Below are 18,240 nucleotides of genomic sequence, written 5' to 3'. Positions count from 1 at the left end.
TTGGCTCTATCCTGGTGTGCTTATGAAAACCAGACTCTAGGCTGGGGGCGGGAAGAGGGTTGTCCCAACCACAACAAAACTGTTAAGCAATGTTGCTCCCCAGATCTGGCTAGGAAAGGCTTTTAACAGCTGTGTCGTGTGTGTGTGTGTGTGTGTGTGTGTGTGTGTGTGTGTGTGTGTGTGTGTGATTGGACCTCTTGACAAAGGGATGAGTTGAAGGCTAGCCTGCTCTACATAGTGAGTCCCAGTTCAGCTAAGGCCATGTAGACAGACCATGTCTCAAGGAACAAAAGGGAACAGGAGAATATGGAGCCCCAGGACCCCTAACCAGCACAGTAGGATGGCAGCTGCTTACCTGGTTGGACTTCTCATGGCCCCTTGGACTTTGCATGTCTCCGGTCATCTGGAAGATAAAATACAGGTTTCAGAGTCTTTACCACAGGCAGCTGAAGAGGGGACAGTGGAGGAAGTCAAGGCTGTCACCAGACAAACTGATCCTAAAATTTATATTGGGGAAACAAATTAGCAGTAAATAGCTAGGGAAATGTTGAAAGGAAGTGTGAGGAAAGAGGCAGAGAGGAGTGTGAGGTCTCCCAACGCTGAAGGCGGATCTTCATACAGAACTGATTTGGGGATGGAGCGATGGCTCAGCAATTGCAAGCATCGGTTGCTCTTGCAGAGGACAGAGGTTCAGTTCCCAAGAGCCTCCGATGGCTTTTGGCGCTACAGTTCTCAGGGAGGTGTCAACTTAGGACAATAGGCCATGCTGCAAGGCCCTCAGGGCTGCAAGGCCTTTCCTGATTCACCTAGGCTGTCCCACTGGATACCCTGTTTTATGATGGACCTTAAATGGGCCTGTGGAAAGAGACTTAGCCTCACCTGACTCTAAGGGACAGTGAGCCTGTCACCTCACCCTGGTCAGGCAGATACTGTGAAAATACAACTTGGGGACAGGGGGTGTGGCTTAGTGACTGGAGGCTTCTGGGGTCCATCCCCAGATGCCTGTAACCCCCCGGCACCCAGGAGTCAGGAAGACAAGGAGTTTGGAGGAAGAAACTCTATCCTTTTTATTTGGATTCGGGTATGCTGGTTCACGGCCATTATTCAGTCCTGAGGTAGAGACAGAAGGATGCCCAGGGCTCGTTGGGAGCCGCCCAGTCTAGCTAACTCCAGTCAGAAACTCCAGGTTCAGTGAGAGATCCTGTCTCAAAGATTAAGGTGGATAATCTGGCCTGGCGGTGCCTGCCTTCAGTTTTTTATTTTATTACAACATTAGGAGGCAACCAAGGTACATAATAATAAGGTGAAGAGTCATTGGTGAAGACACAGCTGTGGACAAACATACACACACACACACACAGACACACACACACACACAAACTATAACTGAATACTAGGTAGTCATTCTCTTAATTCTCTTTCCTTGTCTCTGGTATGCACTCTCAGCATGGCCTGATTTATAAGACCTGCAGACCAGCCCACCATTAACCCAGAGCCCACCCTGTTCAGGTCTCCTAGCCCAGGGTAGGACAAACAGAAGGAGCATAGACAAAGGGAGACTTTTGTAACCTCCTTAGTCAGGCAAAGGGAGACTTTTGTCACCTCCTTAGGATAGACAGTGGAGAGCTAGGACCAGGTTCCAACTTCTAACAAGACTTTGTGCTACTAAGTTACAGATTTTTCCTTTCTTTGTCTTTCCTTGTCTTTCCTTTCCTTGTCTTTTCTTTCTTTTCCTTTCCTTCCCTTTCTTTTCCTTTCTTTCCCTTCTTTCTTTCTTTCTTTCTTTCTTTCTTTCTTTCTTTCTTTCTTTCTTTCTTTCTTTCTTTCTTTTCTCTCTCTTTTTTAAAGATTTTATTTATTTTATGTATATGAGTACACTGTAGCTGTTATCAGACACACCAGAAGAGGGTATTGGATCCCATTACAGATGGTTGTGAGCCACCATGTGGTTGCTGGGAATTGAACTCGGGACCTCTGGAAGAGCAGTCAGTGCTCTTAAGCGCCGAGTCATCTCCAGCACATTTTTCCCTTTCTGTATTCTTTCAGACATCACGCTTAGTTTCTCTTGCTCCTGATGGATGCTGAGAAGCCGCTGCTCTGTCCCACGCGCAGATCACTGAGACTGCAGAGAGGAGAGCACGCCTGCCATTTCGTATTGGAAGCAGGTGACACTCACTGTGAATGAGCCCACAGTAGGCCAGAGCCCAAGGCATCTGGATCCCAGCTGCTGCTGGGGTTGCAGGTGGTGAAGCTTAGGGCAGAAGATGCTTGGGGTGGGGTCGGCTGCTGGGTCTCCTTGTCCCCTGCTCCTTCCATGAGAAGTGCTTCAGAGAAGGTGCCAGGCAGGGATGAAGGAGCTGCTTGTAGGACCTGGCAGAGTCACAGCTATACCACCAGGAAGGAAGCCTCTGGGACTCTCTGTAGCGAACACTCCAGAACTGGGGACTTGGTCTGTGGCTTACAGAGGGTGTGTGAGCATTGTCTTTTGAGGTAGAGTTTTAGTAGCCCAAGCCGGCTTTAACTTGACTTTGACCTCTGATCCTCCTGCTTTCATCTCCCAGTGTTGTGAGTCAAACCCAGGGTTTCATGCTCAAAGAGCACTCAGCCTCCAGAACCTTGGCATTTTCTTTTATTTATTTATTTATTTAATTTTTTAAATTAAAAAAAATTTTGTTTTTGTTTTTGTTTTTTTTTCAAGACAGGGTTTCTCTGTGTAGCCCTGGCTGTCCTGGAACTCACTCTGTAGACCAGGCTGGCTTCGAACTCAGAAATCCACCTGCTTCTGCCTCCTGAGTGCTGGGATTACAGGCATGCGCCACCACTGCCCAGCCAGATTACTTAAATACCAAATGTGCTGTCAGTCCTCTGCACAAGTGTCTGGAAGTTACTCGTGTTTATATGAAATGAAGCTATTGATGCTTTTCTACAGCAGTAACTGCACACCAGGAAGCTGAGACAACACAAACTGAGGGACGGGGTTTTCCCAAAGCTGCAGTGTGCAAAGACTACAAACAGTTGATCCCACACAAGAATGGGCTTCCTTGCTAGAGGAAATCCAAGTGGAATAAGGAATGGAGATATAAAAAGCTTTTCTTGCCAGACGGTGGTGATCCCAGCATTTGGGAGGCAGAGGCAGGCGGATTTCTGAGTTCGAGGCCAGCCTGGTCTACAGAGTGAGTTCCAGGACAGCCAGGGCTGTACAGAGAAACTGAGCTGCCCCGGTGGGTTGGATGTGTAGGCTGCATCTCTTCCTTGCTTGTATCAAATGCCTCTTGGTGGCTCCTTGGGAATTTTCTATCGTTCATTTTCGATCATCACCACAAGCTACTTCAGCAAGATGCTGGAAATAATCTCCCTTCATTTTCAGATAGAAGACCTTACTCTCTGGGATTACTTGCATTGGCTATTAATTTATTAACTTATTATTCCAGGACCGTGGTGCAGATGGACCACAGCTCGGACTCCACTTTCTCCCGATAGTCTCGCCTAGCTGCAGCTTCTTGTCGGAGGTGTCGGTCTTCTGCTCAATGCCGGAGATGACCCTCCCGGTGGCCCTGCAGCCCTCGACCATGTTCTTGCAGGCCGCTGACAGCAGGTTGTGCTCCTCGTTGGACAGCATGGTACCTGCTCCGTCATGGCTTTTGTGCAGGTGACTGTGTCGTAGCACTCAGCCTGCTGGGCCAGCGTGGCCTTCTGGATCAGCTCGGTCTCCATGGTGAGCAAGGACGAGCAAGGAACCGGAGCCGGAGCCCTCCTTCTGTTCTCCGCGGCAGTGGCAAGAGTCAAGCATTTTCTTTGAAATCACTGCTTGCTTGTTTGTTTTCTTAATTCTTTGTTCACTTGAGAAGTCCTTGTGACTCTACCTTGGTTTGGACCACATCCTTAAGGTCAGAGACATTTCCTTCACAAACCACCAGGACTCTTGCTGTCCAGGGATCTGAAAAAGTGTGGCAGGTGAGCCCCAAGGAGGTTCGGGATGTCTTGTGTGGAGGAGTCAGCTGTCCAGATGTCAAGCAAACACTTCAGGTTGGCAGGGTTGGGTGAGGGTGTGAGTTTGGGGTGATGTCTGGTGTCTGACTACATGTCTGCCAAACGGTTGGTTGTTGACAGCATAGCTCTGGTTCACGGTTTTCTCTCGGGTCTGTTAGGTGTGAGGTGACCAACACAGTCAGGATGGGGAAGAGGCTAGGATTTTTTTTTTTTTTTGGAGGGTTCTTTAAGCTTCCAAGGCCACACAGGGAACGTCCTTTCAAGTCAAAGGCTTCTGACAGCATCTTCACTATCTAATCCGCACCTGTGAGTAGTGGCCCTTGGCCTTCCAGAGGCTTTGGTGAAGAACTCACTTGTCAGGGGGCTGTGGCAAACTCTGGAGGTAGGAACCTGAAGGAAAACTTTCAGTTCATGCATATAAGCCCACACTTTCCAAAATCAACTTCAAAAGAACCAAGCTAGAAGTCTAGTGATGAGTTCCCATTACTCCGACACTTGAGGGTCAGTATCAAGTCTGGTCTCCATGGTGAATCCCATGCCATCCTGAAAGCAGTAAGATCCTGTCTCAAAACGTAAAAACTGGGCTGGAGACATGGCTGAGCTGTTCCGAGTGTTTGTGGACAGCTCACAGGGGCCTGGAACTCCAGCTCCAGGGGATCCAATGCTTTCTTCAGACCCTTCCTATACCTGTGTGCATGCATACCCACATATAAACAGATAATATCTTTCATTTGTTTTTTGTTTTTTGGATTTTGGTTTTTTCGAGACAGGGTTTCTCTGTATAGCCCTGGCTCCTGGAACTCACTTTGTAAACCAGGCTGGCCTCGAACTCAGAAATCCGTCTGCCTCTGCCTCCTAGAGTGCGGGGATTACAGGCATGTGCCACCACTGCCCGGCACAAACAGATAATTAAGAATAAAAACAAATCTTTAAAAAACAACTGTGAGGGGACTGGAGAGGTGGCTCAGCAGTTAAGAGCACTGACTGCTTTCCCAGAGATTCTGAGTTCAATTCCCAGCAACCACATGGTGGCTCACAACCATCCTTAATGGGATCCAGTGCCCTCTTCTGGAGTGTCTAAGAGAGTGACAGTGTACTCACATACATAAAATAAATCAATAGATCTTTTTAAAAGAAAGTTGGTCTCGGAACTCTACCAGGGCATGCTCTCACACATTCTCCCTCTCTCTCCATTCCCCCACATCAAATAAGCAAATGAATAAAATGTAATTTAAGAGTATCAAAAGAGGTAGGTGAGATAGACAGCCCAGTGATTAAAAGCAAAGGCTGCTTGTGCAGAGGACTAGTTCGGTTCCTGGTGCTCAGAGCAAGGGATCATTCATAACTGCTGTTAGCTCCAGCTCCAAAGGATCTGGCAGCCTCAGGCACACACACACACACACACACACACACACACACACACACACACACATGCGCGCATATCCCCACGCAGATACACCTAAGTAAAATCTTTTAAAACAACAGAAAGCCCTCTACTGCCAACAGAAAGATAAATGGAGGACTAGTGGATGGGTATAACCAAGACACTGTATGGAATTGTAAAAGAATAAATACACTTCTTTTACTGGTTCAAACTGGAACCAATAAACAAATTATAGTGTTTTACTTCACGTTATAAGAGTGGCCCCTTTTCTTTTTTTTTCTTTGAGACCTGGTCTCATGGAGTCTCAGCTGGTCTCTCATGGTGACTGAGGATGACCTTGAAGTCCGAATTCTTCTGCCTCCACCTTTCCTGTGCTGGGACTGGGTGTGTACCACATCTAACAAGCATGTCTTATCTGAAAGATAACAAGTGCTGGCAAAGACCTTGGTGAAGGGGGTCTCAGCACATCCCAGAGGGATTGAGACTAACCCAGGCATCACGGAAATCTGCAGAAGGTGTCTCGGATTAAATATGGGCCTTGCCCCACAGCTGATGCACACCTTTAATCCCACCAAACAAACAAAACTAAGCCTTGGAAGTAGCCTGCGAGCTAGTCCGGTCTCTGGGGGGTGGGGGTGGGGGACACATCCCCTCAGGGCTCTAGATGCTATATCTTAGCTAGTATTCTGCTATTGGGAAGAGACACCATGACCAAGGCGACTTTTAAAATAAAATATTTAATTGGGGGCTTGCTCACAGTTTCAGAGGGGTATATTCAGGATGACCATGGGAGGGATTGTGGCAGAAGGTAGGCAGGGATGGTGCTAGAAGTAGCTGGGCACTCACTTCTGATCTGCAGGTTGTGTTCCCCTCCCCTCCCTCCTCTGTGACATGTGACTCCAACAAGGTCACTCCTCCTAATCCTTCCCAAACAGTTCCACTAACCGGTTGACCTAGCTTTCAAATATGGGAGCCCATAGGGACCATTCTCATTCAGACCACCAAACTCTGCCATAAGATGCTCACATGTCCACGGCTGCTCTATTCACAATACATAGGACCCGGTATTGTGAACATGTGGTACCTATACATGATGGAATTTTGTTCAGCCCTAAAGAAAAAAAAAATGAAATTAGGAAGTTTGCAGAAAAATGGATGAATTCAAAAAGGATCATACTGTGAGGTAATCTAGTCTCAGACAAAAATTGCAAGTTCTCTCTCAGCTGCCACTCATAACTTTTAATGCTCGTATGTATGTGTGTGTGTGTGTGGATGTGAGAGTGGGCACACAGGCTCTGGAACCAGAGAGGAGAACATGGGACGGGAAGCTGGGAGCACAACAGGCAGAAAGGAGGCTGTGGGGTACAAGAGAAAGAAGGGGGGGGGGAAGGATGAGCAACAGCAAATTTTATTTTATTTATTTATTTTTTAATTTATTTATTATTGTATATAAGTACACTGTCACTGTCTTCAGACACACCAGAAGAGGGTGTCAGTTCTTATTACAGATGGTTGTGAGCCACCATGTGGTTGCTGGGATTTGAACTCAGGACCTGTGGAAGAACAGTTAGTGCTCTTAACCACTGAGCCATCTCTCCAGCCCCAGCAAATTTTATGGGTTTTTTTTTGTTTGTTTGTTTGTTTGTTTGTTTTTTGAGACAGGGTTTCTCTGTGTGGTCCTGGCAGTCCTGGAACTTACTCTGTAGACCAGTCTGGCCTTGAACTCAGAAATACACCTGTCTCTGCCTCCCAAGTGCTGGGATTAAAGGCGTGCGCCACTACCGCCCAGCTTTTTTTTAAAATAAAAAATAAAAATGGAACTTCTTAAAAGAGGAAAAGAAGTTGCCAACCAGGTGTGGAGACTGTTCCCTTAATCCCAGAATTCGGAATTCAGAGGTAGGAAGGTGATCCACGGTTGGCCAATGGGTGTATTTAATGATGTCCGAACCCTGGGGTATCTATAATTTCACCGCCACTGAATCCCTGCTTACAATTCCTGAGAAGTGGAGTGAATGCCAATATAGTACTGCATACCTGCAATCCCAGCTACCTAAAACCCCCTTGGATAGCTTAGCAACACCGCAACACCTTGCCTTAAGATGAAGAACCAATAGTTAAAAGGTGGGGGGCTGGAGAGGTGGCCCAGTGGTTAGAGTACTTAAGGCAGAATCACAAACCCTAGTGTTTAAGGAGCCAGTTTTCCCACAAAGACCTGTCACTCCAGCTCCAAGGGATCTGATGCCTTGTGATCCCTGAGGGGTGCACACATGCACACACCTGCACTTGTGTATAAGTATATGCTGGGGGAGGGGGTTGTGTGTGCACGTGCACACACACACACAGAGTACATCTTTTAGATAGTTTAGAATATTTAGATGCTGAGCAGATGAACTCTCAGGGCGACACGCAGAAAACAAAGCTCTTCGCAGGTGGTTCCCCTGACAGTCTGGCCTGATGGCAGCCATTGCGGTCATAAGGCTGCGGGCTCATCGTGGGGCCCCACGGCAGGGACGGGGATGGCAATGCAGTACCCAGAAAGCCTGACATTCCCCACCAGGACGCCTGGCTAGCAGAGCGGCAGTCTGCAAGCTCTCGTGTGTTTTAAATCAGTTTCTGGAGTCTGCTCAGAACTGGGGGCACTCTGCAGTTTCAGCTGGGTGCTGAGGCAGGGTAGGCTTTCAAATGCAGGGCTAACCTGACGAAAAAATTCAAACTAAAGAAATGGAAAGTACAGCCGGGCAGTGGTGGCGCATGCCTTTAATCGCAGCACTTGGGAGGCAGAGGCAGGTGGATTTCTGAGTTTGAGGCCAGCCTGGTCTACACAGTGAGTTCCAGGACAGCCAGGGCTACACAGAAAAACCCTGTCTCACCTCCTCCCCCCCCCCCCCCAAAAAAAAGAAGACGAAAGAAAAGTAAGTAAGTTCTGATGAGCTAAGTCCTTGAACCTGATTAGTAGTAGTGGAAGTGTAAACCTAAACTAACCCTCTGGTCCCTAACAGCTCTATTGCTTACATGGCCATAGAAGGCCTTGTCCACTGCGGGGTCCACTGAGATTTGTAGAGTTGGGCTGTCCAAGTATTTGGCTTCCTTGAGCCAGCTGTATGATGTTTTATTTGTGAGTTAAAATGATTTTGGTCTAGAAAAAAAAAACTTTTTTTTTTAAATAAAAAGATGTGTGCGGTGTTGCTTACCTCTTTTTGATGATATAGAGCGTTTCCCCTGCTCAGGAGGCCCTGAATTTAATCTTCATTATTGCACTCACAAGGAAGAGAGGGAGGAAAGGACAGCTAAATAACAATTTACCAACAGTGAGTGGACAAATCAGAACTGAGGTACCTAATAGAACAGAACTTGGTCATACAAGAATGACAAGAAACGTCCTAAAGATGGATGGGACTGGAGGCCATTGTGTTTGGTGACATAAGCCCACACAGAAACCAGCTCCAGGGCGTCTCAGGGGCTGAATCCAACAAAGTCGAAACCATCCATTGAGGGACTCGAGGTTCTCAGTATGGGGAAGGGCCAAGAGAGGGAGCAGGGGAGAGGTTCTCACAGCATTTAAGTTACAGTTAGATAGGAGCCGCCGGCTCTCTGGGGTACTGTTGATCTCTGAGACCCCAACCCTGGGCCTGTCACGGCCATGGCCGTTTAAGAGGCAGAGCTGAGCTGTGAGAGCCAGGACCTGTTTAAATCAAGGGATGAGGAACTTGCCCGGGCTTTGCCCCACACACACTTGTAGGCCAAAGGGATGGCTTTCCTCCGGTGTGGGAAAGTCCGGGGCCTATGTAAGTAGTAGTGTACTTGTTGACCTGTGGTTTCCTGAGAGCTGCAGAGGTTTCCTCAGGTGCTGTTTGTTTTTGAGTTATGCCAACACACCCATGAGCTGTCAATGGAGATGGTCATTAGGTACCAGGATCCCCGAAGATGAGGTGTTGTTAATGGTATTTATACCAAGCATTTTTCTTCTTGAGCTCCTCCCTGCCTGGTCCTCGCACTGTTCACCAATAATTCAGTATAAAATAGTAATTTTGACAAGGGTAACTAAATAACACTTACAAATTTAAAACGATAGTTCTATACCCATTTTTTTTTTTTAAAGAAAGGATCTAACCATGTAGTTCTGTCTGGCCTGGAAGTCACAAAGATCCTCCTGCCTCTGTTTTCTGAGTGCTGGGATTAAAGGAGTGCACCACCAAAAATATTCTTTTCTTTCCTCCTTGAAGGGTAAATTATTTTTCTCTACTTTTAATATTTTTTTTTTTTTTACTGGCGGTGGTGGCACACATCTTTTATCCCAGCACTCAGGAAGCAGAGGCAGGAGGATCTCTGAGTTTGAAGCTAGCCTGGTCTACAGAGCGAGGTTTAGAATAGCTAGGGCTACACAGAGAAACCCTGTCTCAGAAAAAAAAATTTTTTTTTTAAATTGGGCTAAGTGTAGTGGTGCATGCCTTTAATCACAACACTCAGGAGGCCACAGCATATGAGTATTTCTTGAGTTCCAGGCCAGCTGGGGCTATGTAGGGAAGCACTGTCTCAAAACTCAGTATGGAGAGATGGTTCAGCAGATACAGAGCACTGACTGCTCTTCCAGAGGTCCTGAGTTCAAATCCCAGCAACCACATGGTGGCTCACAACCATCTGTAATGGGATCTGATGCCCTCTTCTGGTGTGTCTGAAGACAGCTACAGTGTATGTGTGTGTGTGTGTGTGGGGGGGGGGGTTAGCTGGTAAGAGAGCAGCATCGCACAGGTCTGCAGGGAGGATTCCAACTGAAACAGCAGGATTCTGACCTTTGCCCCTGCATGGAGAAGAGGCTTTTGATCTTGCCTAAGAGCTCCTGAGGCGAGGCCTCGGCGACAGCTCTGTGGGTCAGCTTTTGTTGGGCAGGATCAAACCTGAGTTTGATGAAAGCCTCGGCAATGGCTCCAGTCTTTAATCTCAGCATTGGAGGTAAGATGCAGGCAGAGCCGGGAGCTTAGCAGGAAGTTGAGTAACAGAAAAGAGAGAGCTTGCCTCAAAACAAGCTGAACAGAGAGAACCAATTCTGACCACACACACACACACACACACCCCTTCATACACACACTAAATAAATGGATTAATAAAAGAGAAAGATCCTAACATTATCATCTAGCCAGCAGCTTCCTGGGAAGGAACAAATATTCTTGTTCCCTCCTTTAAGAGTTAATCCAATCTGTCAATCACCTGGAAGAAGCCCTGTCTAAGGACTTTAAGAAATAGAATAAGGGGCTGGAGAGATGGCCCAGCAGTAAAGAGCACCAGCTCCTTTTCCAGAGGTCTCGAGTTCACTTCCCAGCAACCACATGGTGACTCACAAGAGTCTATATATAGTGAGTTCTGATGCATTATTCTGGCCTGCAGGTATACATGCAGATAAAACCCTTTTTTTCTTCTTTTTAAACCTGAGACAGGGTTTCTCTGTGTAGCCCTGGCTGTCCTGGAACTCACTCTGTAGACCAGGCTGGCCTCGAATTCAGAAATCTGCCTGCCTCTGCCTCCCAGACTTCTGGGATTATAGGCGTGCACCACCACTGCCCGGCTCCAGATAGAACACTCTTATACATTAAATAAATAAATAAATATTTCAAAAAGAGAGAGAGAGAAAGAGGAAATAGTAAAAGCATCCCCTAAAGCTGTCCACTGGCACAGTGTTCTCTCTGGCATTGTCTATTGTCTATCTTTAAAGTGTTCAAGTCTACTCTGTCCTCCAGAGTGTCTTGATTTACTGTTAATTTTGTCTTCTGTAGGTCGGTGTGTATCATCTGAATTCTTTTCATGGAGGTCACATGGACTTAGGGGTCGAATAGGAGGCCCTGGGACGGTCCAAGTTTGACAGAGATTTAGTGGCAGAACTTGAATCTGGTGCTCAGATTCTCTGACAAAGTACAGGATGGCATGAAGGCAGGACTGTGCCCCAGACTGGATGGTCCAAGGGAGGTCAGCCTGCTCCCTGCGAACCACGCACTAACGTGTGCCACCCCAGCAAACAGCATGCTTCCCTGATACAGTCAGCATTGTCTGAGCAATGTTGCAAATGAGGGCTGGAGATGCAGTTCCAGGGACCAGCGCCAGAAGCTCTGGTTTCCACCCCTTGTGTTGCATAAATTGGGTGTGGTAGCAAATATCTGCATTCCTGCACTCAGGAAACAGAGGCAGGAGGACCTGGGTAAAAGCCAGGTACAACAGACCAAATCTGTGCACAGCTGTAACCCCAGAAGCAGGGACTGGGGTCCCCAGAAGCTCATGAGCTGGCTAGCCTGGAGTATATACAGAGTTGTGAGTGACAAGAGAGACCCTGTGTTGGATAAGGCAGAAGATGAGATCTACACCAGAGGCTGTTCTCATGCACACCCGCACTCTGACACACATGCCCAAAACACATCTAAAAAACAAAAAAAGACCTTCAAGGTTAGCAGCAGCTGCATATCAGGCTTGAGGCCAGTCTGGAACATACAAGATCCTTCAAATTTAAAGAAAGAAAGACATTCCTTATTCCTATCTTACAAAATAATATCTTATAAAAACTTTCTGGAGGATACAGTGTTCAGAAGAGTGAGTTGCATTTAAGATCAGGGACACATTGGGAAAGAGAAAACAAGGCGTAACAATCTGCACTAAAAACCAAGCTTTCACTGGGCGGTGGTGGCGCACACCTTTAATCCCAGCACTTGGGAGGCAGAGGCAGGCAGATTTCTGAGTTCGAGGCCAGCCTAGTCTACAGAGTGAGTTCCAGGACAGTCAGGGCTACACAGAGAAACCATGTCTCAAAAACAAAACAAAACAAACCACAAATCTAAATGTAGACTAGAGGAACAGGCTGAGGGTGGGTGGAGTGGAGACAGTATCATATTGAGGTTCTCTGTGGACCAATTTTTCCAGATTTTCTTTCAGATTCGAGGCTCCTGGGTGTTCTGTGTAGAAGATGTCTGTCTATTTTATATCCTGTCAGGTGCAACTCCCCACCTCCCCAAAAGAGAGTGCCGAGTACATCGAACTAAACAGAAGGTCTCTGGCTGGATAAACAGAAGGACTGTCAGTGAGTAAACCAGCCTAAAGGGAGGCTTCAGTTCCCTAGAAAAGCAGGATTCTTAAGGGGTCCTTGTTTGCTAGGAACAACTCATACTTATTCAGGGACTTCCCTTATCCTTACCCCAAAGGTCACCTATCTCAGTAAAGGATCTAGATCCTGACAGCCTGTATCAGCTCAGATCCCCACTGGCTGATATAAAATCTGCTGCTTACCTTAGGACCACTTGCTCTTCTCTCTGCCCGAGTCTGAGCCCCAAGACATCTTCCATTCTGCCCACAGAGTGCTCTAGTTTGGTAGTCTATCCTCACTGTGGCTTATGTATGTGTATTGTCCATATATGATAGGTATCATTTATATTAAGATGTTTTATTATATTTTAATCAGCTTATTTGTGGGTGCAGGTCATAGCACGCATGTGGGGTTCAGAAGGCAACCTCAACAAGTCTGTCTTCTACCGTGTAGACTCTGGGGATGAAACTCAGGCTCTCAGGCTTGATCACAAGTACCATTACTAACTGAGCCGCTTTGAAGTTTTACTTCTTTTTTTTTTTTTCCAAGACAGGGTTTCTCTGTATAGCCCTGGCTATACAGCCCTGGCTGTACAGCCACCACCGCCCAGCCCTAGTTTTGTTTTTAGTTATTTATGCATGTGTATGTGTATGGGTGCATAGTTTTTATATGTAAATGCAGTGTTTGTGGAGGCCAGGAGAGGGTATTGGATTCCCTGAAGCTGGAATTAAAAGCAGCTGTGAGCTGTCTGGCGCTCTAAAGCTCCAATCCTCTGCAAGTGCAGCGAGCACTCTGACCCACTGAGCTGCTCTCTCCAGCTCCTGACTTAGTTTGTACTAACCCCTCTGCCCTCCATTTACAATGCCAGGCCATCGGTGAGTAGAACCACATTCAGCTTGCTCTGTCTTTGCATCCTGAAAGCTGGGATCACAGGTGTGGGCTAGCACACCTGGCCTAATCACTTACTCTTAAGGACAAAAAAAAAAACAAAACAGTCTCAACCATCTTCCTGGTATTTATTGCTTCATGCCTGGAGTCCCAGCACGAGGAGGCTGATGTGGGAGAACCAGAAGAGTTTCTAGCTAGCCTGGGCTATACAGCATGTTGCAGATGAGGCAGGTCTGGCATCTTGTCTTACAAAACAAAAACAAGATGTGTGTGATAAGTTAGGGCTGTCATCTCAACACTTGCCAGGGAGAGGTAGGAAGAGTGAGGAATTCAGAGCTAGCCTTACCCTAATGAATTTAAGCCAGTGTGGCCCACACAAAACCCTCTCAGAGAAACAAACAAAAAAATCAACATCAAACAAAAAAACCCAAATCTAAAACACGATCCTCATGGTCCTCTGGTTCTGCCTGTTTTGTAACTCAAGAGACAGACCCAGATAGCAGGGGTGACTTGCTTCAGGGTGGGGAAGACTGTTCAGTGGGGAAGAGGACCTGTTGCTTAACCAAGAGGACCTGAGTTCAAATCCCCAGAAGTCACATGAAAATCCAGGCATGGCCAATAAGCTTTTTGCTGTGGCAGACAGAAACATGGGTATTTATGAGCTTACTAGTAGCTAGACTGGCTTCCAGTTAGAGCAGCTACTTTGTCTTAAAGGAATAATAAGACAGAGGGCTAGAGAGATGGGTCAGTGGTTAAGAGCACTGACTGCTCTTCCAGAGGTTCTGAGTTCAATTCCCAGCAACCACGTGGTGGCTCACAACCATATGTAATGGGATATGATGCCCTCTTCTGGTGCCCAGTGACCTGCACGCAGGCATGCATGCATATCTACACCTATACATGCTAATACACATTGATACAGAAATAATGTTTTTAGATGACTCACTCTAAACTCTATGAGGCCTCTGGCGGAAGCTAGGTTTCTTAACATTTTGTTTCAAGCTCTTAGTGAAACTGTACATTTCTGTTGTGCTATGAGTGATGTTACCTGAAGCTATGATGGCATTGTTGGGTGGGGGAGGAAGTGATTAGTTCCTTTGGCTTTGAGCAAAAGTGTATAATCCCAAGAGTCACATCGCTGTTCCCTTTTCATGGGTGACAGAATATAAGGGTGAGAAGCCAGGTTTCTCACAGATAAAGAAATGCATATCATATCCCAAGGTCCTATTCTTCTAGGCTGTGACCACCTACGAGACAAAATAAGTGACCTATCTCCTACCATGGCAGCTTTCAAAAGCTTAGAGGCCTTTTGTATTTAGGGGCAACTGTATGAAGTCTGGTGGTCACTCTGCGGGCCTGGCCCTCAATCAAGCGGGGAAATGAGGGTCAGCCACTGTCACGACACTCTGCCCAGCCCTAGCCTCTGCACAGGCTGTTTGTATCCTAGGAGAAGAGCCCACCAGTGGCCAGCCTCGGGAGCAGCAGCCCTGATGAGTACTTCTGCAGAAGGCTCACAAGAGCATTGGTGGCCCTGGTTTGAGAAGAGGCTGATGGAATGGTGGCTCACACTGATCCTGGATGAGATGGAGGGCGCCCCAGGAGGTGAGACTCCCCATGGTGGTAGGGACCTTTCCTCAGAGTGCTGCAATCCTTCAAGAGCCTCTGGCAGCTGGGTGTAGCTGTGCCCTTTGGAAATCCAGCTACTTTGGATGCTGAAAGCAGAACGATCGCAAGTTTACAGTCCTCTTGGACAACTTGGCAAAAGCTTGCCCTAAAGTTAGGGGCCGGAGCCAGAGCCGGGCGGTGGTGGCACATGCCTGTAATCCCAGCACTTGGGAGGCAGAGGCAGGGGGATTTCTAAGTTTGAGGCCAGTCTATCTATGAAGTGAGTTCTAGGACAGCCAGGGTTATACAGAGAAACCTGTCTGGACAAAATAAGAAAGAAAAGAAAAGAAAAGAAAAGAAAAGAAAAGAAAAGAAAAGAAAAGAAAGAAAAAGAAAGAAAAGCAAAGGAAAGAAGAAACAAAGAAAGGAAGGAAGGAAGAAAAGGATGAAAGTAAAGAAAGAAAGTTAGGGGCTGAAGAGATGGCTCAGTGGATAAGAGCACTGACTGTTCTACCAGAGGTCCTGAGTTCAAATCACTACAACCACATGGTGGCTCACAACCATCTGTAATGAGATCTGATGCCCTCTTCTGGTGTGTCTGAATACAGCTACAGTGTACTTATATGTAATAAATAAGTAAATCTTAAAAAAATAAAAGTTAATTAAAACAAGACAGATGGGTGTAGCTTGACAGGAAAGTGCAGGCCTAGCGGCCTAGCACAGGGAAGGCCCTGGGTTCTATCACTTGTTCAATTTTTTAAAAAAAAATCCACAGGGCACACCTGCTGTGTTTACAGTTGGTATTAAAGCACCAAACACAAGCTGGGCATGTAGCCCACATTCAGGAAGCATTTGCTTAATAAATAAATCCAGAGTCCCAAAGTAAGAAAATAAGTACTGTGTGTTTTGTTTTCCTTCCAGAATGTTCCAAGAGCTAGCTTGTGACTGAACACTTCTCTGCCTTTCCTTCCTGCTATTGACTCCCTTGGTAAAGGCAGAAGCACGCCCTTCTTGCATTTATTTATCACATTGACTTGATCTAGCTGCCCTAGCCAGAGACATCTGTCTGGAATTGTGAGCAAAACTGACAGCTCACAAGCCTCAGTGTCCTGTCTTGGCCCGCTTAAGCACTGAAGGCCTCTAGGGCTACCCTGCAAACCACTTCTCCACTGCTAGCTTTGGTGGGTGACCTTCTAGGACTACTGGGCACACTGATGGTCTGACACCTGAAGCCACTGGATGTTGTCCTGAGGGGCTTTGATCTGACTGTCCAGGTCACAGCTCACTTCTGCATCCTTCCAGGAGAGACTCAGAAAAGTAGCAGTTCGTCCCAGTCCTGGGCCTGCTGCCTCTCAGCGCTCTCTCCCAGTTTCACTTTCCTTTTGGGAACTGTTCTGCCCAAGGGCTTTAGAAGTGGACCCAGTTCATTAGAACTCTATCAGTTTGGAGAGAGGCAGCATTATGGAGGAGACAGAAGGTGCAGACACCGGCAGGTGGTGCTGGCTCCTTAAGGAACAAGTAGGAACTGTCCCGGCACACTTCACCTGTGGAGGAGGGGCTAGGACAGGCTGGTGGCCAAGGGGGACTTCTGTATATATCCTCTCTGTATATATCCTGGCCTTCCTAAATAGGCCCCTCCCAACAGTGCCCTGCTCACCTCTGCAGAGGGGTTGTTCCCAAGCGTGCCTGTCTCCAAGCCGCAGGTCCAGTCCAAGGTGTTTCTGGGTTTTGTGGCTGCTGCGTAGCTACAGCTCTGCAGGTTAACCCTGTTGTCACCTGGCTCAGCTTGGGTGGGTCTGGAGGCTGGCGCTGGTGATCGGATTACAGGGCTGCCGACTGGCTCTGACCAGGCACGTGATGAGAAAAAGTTTAGGTCTGTGTGGGCTGGAAACAGAACGCCTTTCCTTTGGAAGGACATGTCCTGAGTGAGAGAGGTTAGCTCAAGAGCCGAGAAACAGGGTGTGGGTCCGGATTCCACTGGCCTGGAACTTTCTTTTTCCCTTTGTCTTTTCTGATTTTAGAAAATGTTAATAAACAGGAAACTTGGATGAAGAAAAGATGTGGGTGGTAACCAGTGGCACAGTTAGTTCAGGCTGATGAAAAGACTAGAGGACTGACTGACTCAGATTACCTTCACTTCTCCCCTCGCTTCACACTCTCTCTTTTTTTTTTTTTTTAAATATACTGCATGAATTTTTTTTTTTTTTTTTGGATTTGGTTTTTTCGAGATAGGGTTTCTCTGTGTAGCCCTGGCTGTCCTGGAACTCACTCTGTAGACCAGGCTGGCCTTGAACTCAGAAATCCGCCTGCCTCTGCCTCCCAGAGTGCTGGGATTACAGGCGTGCGCCACCACGGCCCGGCTTTAAATTTTTAAATTTCCATTTTTAGGGTTATCTGAGACAGGGTCTCTCTGTATAGACCAGCCTGTCTTGGAACTAATGTAGACCAGGCTGTCCCAGAACCTACCCTGCCCGCTGCCTCCTGAGTGCTGGGATTAGAGGTGGGTGCTGCTGCGCCCATGTCTACTTTCTTTATATTTACTGTCTATGTGTCTGTGTGTCCATCACTTGACTGCAGCTACCTCAGGAGGCCACAGATTCTGAGCATCTGATTCCCAGAACTGGATTTACAGGTTGTTTTGAGCTGCTCCATGTGGACGCTGGGAACAGAATTGAGTCTTGTACAAGAGCAGCAAATGCTTGTAACCTAAGTGATTCCCCAGCCACCTTGCGTGTTCTTCTTAAGACAGTGCCTCATGTACCGGCTTCAGACTCACAAAGAAGTCAGAACTGGCCTTGAACTCCTGGTCCTCCTACCTGGCTGAGAACTTTGGGATCACTGGCATGTGTCACACATGCCTGCCACTCTGTGATGGGGGTGGGGTGGGATGGGGGTCGGGAGGGTCACTCATTAAAAGGCCAGATCCCACAGCCTGAAGGGATCAAGGCTCCCTTCAGCTCTCTCTGGGAGAGACTGTTCTGTGACTTCATAGTCTCAATTTATAATACCTGACCATTCCATGCTCTTTGTTACAGGCTCTATGTTGAAGTAAATTCTGTGTTCTGGGACTTCCCTTCAGTTCCCACAAACTCATGAGTCTTATATTGCTGGAGGAAGGGCCCTGAGGCTTCTCTGGTCTCCCTCCCCCACTCATCTCTTGTAGTCTTAGCTAGTCTGGAACTTGCTATGTAGATCAGGCTGATCAAAGGCTTGCAGAGATCCTCTGGCCTCTGCCTCCCAAGGGCTGGGATTTAAGGTCTGTGCTACAATGTCATGACATATTCAGAAACACCGTGTGTCTCTCTCTCTCTGT

The 18,240-nt window shown here is 47.2% G+C and overlaps 1 protein-coding gene and 1 pseudogene across 1 annotated transcript in view; both read right to left on the bottom strand.

Moving 5' to 3' along the window:
- The window catches only part of Faxdc2 (fatty acid hydroxylase domain containing 2), a 29,909-nt gene extending 13,045 nt beyond the window's left edge, over nucleotides 1–16,864 (bottom strand). Inside the window, exons 1-2 of the mRNA XM_052196923.1 lie at nucleotides 16,585–16,864; nucleotides 356–403 (exon numbers count right to left, since the gene is read on the bottom strand). Coding sequence (XP_052052883.1) covers nucleotides 356–403; nucleotides 16,585–16,845 — 309 coding nt within the window. The 5' untranslated portion in view covers nucleotides 16,846–16,864. The remainder of the gene's footprint in view (nucleotides 1–355; nucleotides 404–16,584) is intronic.
- On the bottom strand, nucleotides 2,056–5,476 carry LOC127693413 (14-3-3 protein theta-like; annotated as a pseudogene).
- Nucleotides 16,865–18,240: the final 1,376 nt, after the last annotated feature.

The sequence above is a fragment of the Apodemus sylvaticus genome, chromosome 10, assembly GCF_947179515.1.
Source record: "Apodemus sylvaticus chromosome 10, mApoSyl1.1, whole genome shotgun sequence".
NCBI classification, from domain to species: Eukaryota; Metazoa; Chordata; class Mammalia; order Rodentia; family Muridae; genus Apodemus; species Apodemus sylvaticus.
The sequence above is the reverse complement of the archived record's forward strand: the minus strand, read 5'-3'. Positions and strand labels throughout refer to the sequence as shown.